An 8,236-nucleotide genomic window follows, 5' to 3' on the forward strand; every position below is an offset into this window, starting at 1 on the left:
TATTTCTCTTACTTCCTTATTTATTTGTCCTATAGTTATAGACTCCAATAAAGAATAAAATGGAAACCATTTTTACCTCCAGTAGTAGTGGAGGGCCAATACTCAGGGAAATAGCAGGTTCGGTTCTTTTCTGCTGTTGTGTTAGCATCAGCTCTTATCTTTCCATTAGTATCTATATTTCATAATGCATGCATTTTATAATGCATAAGTTATGAATGAAACACTGCCTATTGCTAATACCAGAACCTCTAGACACCTGCACAAATAATGCTGACAGGGAATTGCCCAGACTCTTGACTTTCCCCTCAGTTAGGCAAAACCTGACCGGCTCTTTCTTATCTGAAATTCTCACTGCAGGAGATTTTTATTTTTTTTTTCCAAATATGTTGTGTCATGGCAAGTATAGGCTGTATTAGCAACCAGAAATGTTACTAACTACATGCTGATGTTGTTGGTCTTGGAGAGCGGTTGCACAAAATTCTTTCATTCATGGTCATGTGAATTTGTGGAGGCCTCAGAGATTTATCGGCAACACCTTCTAGATGCCTCAGGTTCTTCTTCTGAGTGCATCAGAAGAGGTGACACCTGTGGCAAACCTGATCTTGATCCACCTATTTCACACACCAGATTTCTCAAAACTTGCAGGCTGCCTGTCTCTGCATGCCCAGGGGCCCTGCTGCCTTGGTAGAGCTGAATGCCTCAAGCCTGCCTGAGCCCATTTGCAGTTCATAATATTGCTGTGCTGATGGCAGTGCTCCAGGCAGACATGCTTACCCCTTACTAATTATGCACTGACAGCAGAGTTCAGAGTTAAGACACAAAACTGCCAGTCTGATTCAGAAATACAGCAGTAACCATAGGAGCGAATACAGGTTGTACAGGGAAACAGCTTGAATCCCCCACCCTCTCCAAGAGCCACACTTAGTAGTCAGAGATAAGTCTCCTCCCCAGCCTGCTGAAGATGTGCAGAGTTTTGGAGTTGTGGAGACAGAGTGCAAGTGAGTCCTTGCTTCTGTTGACAGTTACCTCGCTGAGATGTGGTTTTCCATCTGTAAGTGCAGATCCATTTATAAATTCTGCATCAAAGAGATGTTTGATAAAATGCACAAGTCTTGCTTGAAGCAGAGTGCTGTAGTGCTGCTTCAGTGGAAATGAGTGCATCTGTTGCAGTTCTGTTTCTATGCTGCTTCACTTTCTAGATGAATACGCGTATGTCTAGCAGGGAAAAGTATTGATCACCACAGTCTAAAGGAGCGAGGTAGTCATCAGAGATAGATACTATTTGAATGCCTACACCTTGAAAGTAGATTTCAGACAATACCTAAATAGGTATGAAAGTGAAGGAAAAAATGTCAGGAGTTCCTCTCCATGGTGTAATTATCCCCACCAGTTCTTTTGCTTGGAGACATGCGCATTTTGTGTGGGTGCCACACTAAATCTGCATTGTCAAATCCTGCTGAAGGAGGCATAGATATGAAAAAGTAAAGATGCTCCTATTTTAAGCTTTCCAGAAGTAACAGGTTTTGCTCTAATAAAAAATTTAGCACCCTCAGCACGGCAGTCTAGATAGGCATAGTGATTTTTCTGTATTGAATAGACTCTGAATTTATCATTATTGTGGTTTATAGTTTATTTGCGTGTTTATACAATATGGGAAGCAGTTGTGTGTTAATCTGTGCAGCAGCTACCTGCACCTCTGAGACTTGCTTAAATTGCAGTCAGCTGCATCCCATATTACTGGAACAGTGTTTCTGGGGTCGCTGGCAAACCTTGCTGGAACCAGGCTTTTAAGGCTTAGTTAGGATCTTGGGATAGCAAGGGCGCTGTTTACACAGGCAGATAAGAAGTGACTCATTCATATCCTATTCTGCCTATGCTGTCTGCCCAGAAGCAGTACCTTTATAAAACTGGAATGGTAAGGTTACTTTTTAGTAATTGTCTTAATTGGGTTTTACTCTCTTCTTTACAAGTCTTATCAAAAGAGTGATTTTTGAAAATGATGTGCATTAAGAGAGCCTCTGTCTACTGTAGGCAAATGCGTGATATGTATGCCAGAATTATATGCTTGCAGCCAATCTGTGCTAATTTAAGCAACATTTAAAATGTGATTGAAACCATTGGCAAACAAAAAAAAAACCTGAAGGTTGTTTTGAATTAATATTTTTTTAAACAGTAAAATTTTGAGGATCAAAATTCCATCTGGAACAGTAGGCTAGCTCCAGTGGATGGAGGAATTTTAATTCTAGTGAAGAGTAAAATAAGGACAAATGTATAGGCTCTCTTTCTGTGACACTACTCTCCCAGCTTTGGGTTATTTTCAGCTGTATTTGGTAACTATGGAACTGCCAGTGGTTTTCTTTAACAGTTTTGTCCAATTTCTCCTTAAACTTAGGTGAGCTTTTACATCTTGCACTGTCATTTGCCAAATATTTTAGCAGTGTAGAAAAACATTTTTTTTTTAATCTGAATCTGATCCTACTAGTTTAATTTGATGCTTCATAATTATTTTTTTAATGAGAGAATGTGTTTAATCAGTCCTTTATACTCTAATGATGTTGCTATCTGCTCTATACTCTTTAAACTGCCTCTTTTCTAGATTGGGGAGTCTTAGTTTTGTTGAGTCATTTTTTGCACAGACACCATGCTGTATGGTGTATTTTCATTTTTAAATATATGCTATGTGTATTTACCTTTTTTATTGTTCTAGTAATTTTTTGCTTAAATGCTTGTTCTAATTTAAAATTAATTTTAAATGCATGTAGTAGTCAGTTTGCATTTAAATAGATTTTAATAGAAAAAAACTTATAGCTTTAAGCACCACTGCTCAGTGCATATATTATCTTAAATAAAGTTTTTGTATATACATTAATTCATTAACAATCTGCATAGGTGTTGAAAAGGAATTTCGGTGTGTGCATTTGTTTTTATCTAAAATAATGACTGTGATTGTCTCTTCATATGATACCCAAAATGTTGACATGATCTGGAGTAGCAAAATTAGGCAATAATTAATCTAGCTTTCTCAGCTGCCTATTTTTATACAGATTTCTTATTAAACCTTAGTACCCCTGTGTTCTTCCCACACCTATCAGACTCTGCTTAGACTGACGAAAGAGTGGCAAAACAGACAGTAGCCTAAACTGTGTGAAATGCGTTCACAGGGTCTGGTTGCCGTCTTGTGTCTCCATCCAGTTGCCTGGGGACAATTACAAAAAAGGTTTCCTTTTCCTGACCAGGTCTTCAGACAGCCTTGAAGTCAGAAAATGGGAAATACTGATCAATTTAAACCTGATGGACTATTCGAGCTTAAGCATGAGCTGTCAGATACAACCAAGGGCCTTTTGTATGCTCTTTTGTTATGTGTAAAGACCGGTGATCCCATTAATGCATGAGTACAGAGAGGTTGCTGTGCTTCTGCATGCAGGCATCATCATTCCCATAATATAGATCAGACGTTTAATCATTTCATGGTAGAAAAAGTCTTTTACTTTCAGACTTGTCTCTTTCCAATTTGTACAGTTTTGGCACATGAAATCACACTAATCTATAGGATTTTCATAAACTGAATAGTAGCCTAAAAAAACTATTTAAATCAAACCTCTCATCTGCTGTTAATCTCATTACTATAACTACTGTTTGCATTTTATGTTCATAAAATCAAACACTGAAGCGTTGTGTAAAACTTACATACGAGTCAAGAATAGAGCACACAGAGCTCAGAGGTGGAACCTCCCTCCACTCTCCCATTTCCGAAAAGATGATAGTTATTTGGATAATGGCTTAGTATGCTGTGTGGTATGCTACCAGATGCCAAAGGTAGGAATTTCAGAATCACAGAATCATTTGGGTTGGAAAAGACCTTTAAGATCACTGAGTCCAACCATTAACCCAGCACTGCCAAGTCCACCACTAAACTGTGTCCATAAGTGCCACATTTACATGTCTTTTAAATACCTCCAGGGATGGTGACACAACCACATCCCTGCGCAGCCTGTTCCAATGCTTGACAACCCTTAAGTGAAGAATATTTTTCTAATATCCAACCTAAACTTCCCCTGGTACAACTTGAGGCCATTACCTCTTGTCCTATTACTGTTGTCCCATTCGCTACTTGGGAGAAGACATCAACACTCACCTCACTGCAGCCTCCTTTCAGGTAGTTGTAGAGAGCAGTAAGGTCCCCCCTGAGCCTTCTTTTCTCCAGACTAAACAACTTCAGGCGTTCCTCATAGGACTTGTGCTCTAGATCCTTAACCAGCTTTGTTGCCCTTCTCTGGACACACTCCAGCACTTCAATGTCTCTCTTGTAGTGAAGGGCCCAGAACTGAGCACAGGATTCGAGGTGCGGCCTCACTAGTGCTGACTACAGGTGGACAATCACTGCCCTAGTCCTGTTGGCCACACCATTTCTGATACAGGCCAGAATGCTCTTGGCTTTCTCTGCCACCTCAGCACAAGCTGGCTTATGTTTAGCCAGCTGTCGACCAATTTTATTTAATTATCAAGCTGTCTTGAACAGGAAGACACATCAAACATTGACAAGTTAGAGGAATTATTAAATAATGGAAGACTTAAAAGACTGGACAGCCTGAAGCCTGGACATCCCTATGGTTCTTAGGACTGATCTGTAAACTTGACCTAGAACCTCTATGCACAGTTGCATTAGCTTTGAATTTGTAAGTGTGAAACTGTTGAAGACTTGGAGGAAATCAAGATTATTTTTAAGATTTCAATAGGAAGCAAGCCATGAGTATCTAAATGAAGTAATGGAAGAACTAGCACAGCGTGAAACAGCAAACTCTCTTCCTGGTTAACATGATAAAGACATTCTGTTTTTCTAGAAAGCTTATGAAGATCCAAAGGAAGTGAAAATAGTAAATGGAAAATAATGGTCATGCGTTATTAATGGTAAATTGAAATTGATAAAAAGAAGTGTAATAGCTTTTCATGCCACAATATTTCATGTTTTATCTTTCTCCTTTATATAATGTTGTTTATTTGTATCTTTTCCAAAACAGAGCACAAATTATTCTATTTCTGTTTCTAATCACATACATGCTTTCAGTCATCATGCTGACTTTTCAGCTCTTTCACAGAAGCGAAATATATTAATTAGTCAAAACTATTTAGATAAAATCAAGATCTTTCTTCTAGAAGAATGTGTTGTTACTCCCAAGGAAGTTCTATCTCCTGGAGCTAGTTGTAGATTTCTCATCCACTTCAATGCAAGGAGCTATCTGATAGTTCCTCATGAACTCTCGGTGTTCCTCTACATGCAAATGATTCCTTCAAATCAGATGCCAAACTTTGGGAATCTTGGAATTCCAGGCATTCCAGAGAAAATTCTGTACTTGTTCTGATATATGTTTTGAGGATCTTGTTCAATCCCATATAGTATATATAGAAACCTATATATAGGTTCGACTATGTGTATAGGGAAGCTGGAGAGAGTAGTTTCCACAGTTCATGGTCCATGTTAAATGGTGTGCATGATCTCTCACAGAACTGGATTAAAACCAGGAAGTTCCTGTTGCAGTATGTTCTTGGTGACAGTGGGGGAGCAAGAGGTACATGAAGCCCACTGCACATGAACATGAGGAAGCAAAGTTCTGCACTGTTTTAGCTTGAACTAAAGCAGAGATATGAGGAAACTTTAAATGCTGTCCTGAAAAGATTCAGGGTTAAAAGTTTTGTGGTGCTAATTAGATTAAAAATTGCTTAATTGCAGCTGTCAAGTGTCAGGGCCAAATCTCTCAGTATACAGTAGTCATGTCCCGTGGTCCTGTGTAGTAGTTGAATTAGTCTTCAAGGGTACTACATCACTGGATCACAGGGTCTTTTATTTCTTGCTGGTAGCTTACCAACCATGTAAGATAGTGCATCATTTTTACAACAACTTAAGCAGAGGCTAATCAGACAGATTTTCTTCTCTTTTTTTTTTTTTTTTTTTAAGTGAGAGGTTGTTTTGTAAATATAGCATGATTTGGTTAGTTTATTTGTAACTTGTTACAATGCAGCCACTGAAAACCCGACTGTTGTCTACCCCTCCTTTGGCCTGTTTTGGGAGGTTATATGTGTTTGTTTTATTTCACTTCTTGAATTGGTAAATCACCTAAGATGATTAAAACCACACTGGTTTTTAAGGAACTTGTGAAATACATGTCAAAATTAACTGAAGTAGAATTTCAAGTATTCTGCAGTATTATTTGTAAAGCTATAGACAAGTTTTTCAAGAGAACATCTGCTCTCATATATCAAGTAACCACATTTTTTCTGAGGCATACAGAGGCAGGTGCTTTGTGCTCCAAATCTTTTCAGAAGAATACAACTTATATTTTAAGAGCTCATCTTTGCTGTGAGCATTGAAACTTGGGAAAATCTGGTTGAGTCTGCAAATGTTGCCTATCATATTGATACGTGTAATGTGGCATATTACATTAATATAAAGTGACCTAACTTTAATATACTCTGCTTGACCTTCCTCAGGGTGTCAGATCTGGAGGTAAATGGTGTGGTCCATTTTGCATTGAGGCTGAGAACCCATGAAAAGTCTGTAAAGCTGTTCATGTAACCTTAGCCAGGTCCTTAACTTTCTGCAGGTCAAATATTTATACTAATGTGATGGAGACTGTTAAAGACGTATCATTACATATTCTAACATATGCAAAGTATATATCTGTGGTGTTAATCCATACGGAATTCTTTTCAAGGTCACACTGTGCAGTTAGAACAGTGATGATTTGTTCTCGTTGATGGATGTATCCACTAATTAACTTTTAATTACTTTGGATTTTAATTTCTTCATAGGTTGATGATTCCAACTGTGACATGGAAATCCTTTCCTTGCTCCTCGATGCCAAGTTAGTGGTAAAGTGCATATCTACTGCCTTCTGTCCTCGCCTTATTGACCACTTGCTGGCTAACCAGGGAGAGGGGGGCTGGGATGTAGAGGAAATAGCTAAAGAACTCAAAAAAGCAGGGTTCAGTGCAGAGGCCGGGTCCCTCTTGTTGTATCATCAAGGGATTCATCCTGCACTCAGGACTTTTACTACTGCCCTCCAGACTATTCAGCATTGGAGCTAAAAATGTTGGCTTTATGCATTTGTCTGCCTTTTTGCTGGATATCTTAAAGAAAAGGAAGAAATTATTGTTCTAGCAAAGTAACAAAGTTTGTTATGACCTACATTCTGCAGAAAATACGAAGAGCACACAGTGAATTCCCATATGCTTCTAATCATTTAAAAAATGTATTGGTGCAAACTGTATCATTCTGTTATATGGCTAGCAAAGCTTTGAATCTGATAATCCTTTTCAGATGAAAGTGTTAAATAATTACACTCCGAGACATATAAATGCAATGTTAGTAAGCTGGCAGGTTATATACAATTTGTCTTAATTTCTGTAAGTAATTTACTTTGTCACAATGTAAAACTAATGTAAAAATATAATTATAAAGATATGTGCAGTAAAAAAAAAAATCACAACGAGTGATTTCTGAGAATTTCAAACCCTTAAAATTTGGTATTGTCAGTGTTGTTACTACAGCTTTTGTTTGCAATAAATAAAATATTTTGCAGTTATTGAGTCTTTTCTGTCCTCACTTTAGACAAATAAATATTTTCTTAATTCCGCTTCTTTTTCTGAAATTCCTGTTTCTCCTTAGTGATGTTTATTCATAAGGACAAGCTGAACTTCTCCATGCTTACAAATGGTTCTAGTGTTTGAGATATTTTTCTCTACAATTTGTGAAGTCCCATCTGAAATCCTAAACATTTTCTAGAATCACAGAATGGTTTGGGTTGGAAAGAACCTTAAAGATCATCTAATTCCACCCCTCCCTGTCATGGGCAGGGACATCTTCCAGTGCACCAGGTTGCTCAAAGCCCCATCCAACCTTCCCTTGAATTTTCCAGGGATGAGGCAGCCACACCATCTCTGGTTGTGTGCCAGTGTCTCACCACCCTCACAGGAATGAACACAGAAAACTGGGCAAGTATCCTGCTCAAGGTCAGAGTTCATGAAACACTACACGGGCAGTAACTGTGCCTCTGTTACCCACAAAACAGGGGATGCTGGATGAAAACTTGGGCCATTTGCTCCCAAGAATGATGAATGGTGGGTTACCACCCAGCCAGTAATTCTCCTGAAGAGTGTGCTGCTTATGCAGAAGCACAGGAAGACAGCAGAACACTTAGGAACTGAAGATTTTCCCTGTGCTTGTCTTTCAGGAGGTGAG

At 38.5% G+C, this 8,236-nt stretch overlaps 1 protein-coding gene across 3 annotated transcripts in view; it reads left to right on the forward strand.

Moving 5' to 3' along the window:
* NBAS (NBAS subunit of NRZ tethering complex) overlaps nt 1-7,580 on the forward strand; it is a 180,741-nt gene extending 173,161 nt beyond the window's left edge. For all 3 annotated transcript variants that reach the window (XM_062615879.1, XM_062615881.1, XM_062615880.1), the window contains one exon: nt 6,808-7,580. In XM_062615879.1, the coding sequence (XP_062471863.1) occupies nt 6,808-7,083 (276 nt within the window). In that variant the 3' untranslated portion in view covers nt 7,084-7,580. The remainder of the gene's footprint in view (nt 1-6,807) is intronic.
* Nucleotides 7,581-8,236: the final 656 nt, after the last annotated feature.

The sequence above is a fragment of the Pezoporus occidentalis genome, unplaced genomic scaffold, assembly GCF_034315485.1.
Source record: "Pezoporus occidentalis ecotype Australia unplaced genomic scaffold, CSIRO_AGI_Poc_V1 ctg185, whole genome shotgun sequence".
Classification (NCBI taxonomy): domain Eukaryota; kingdom Metazoa; phylum Chordata; class Aves; order Psittaciformes; family Psittacidae; genus Pezoporus; species Pezoporus occidentalis.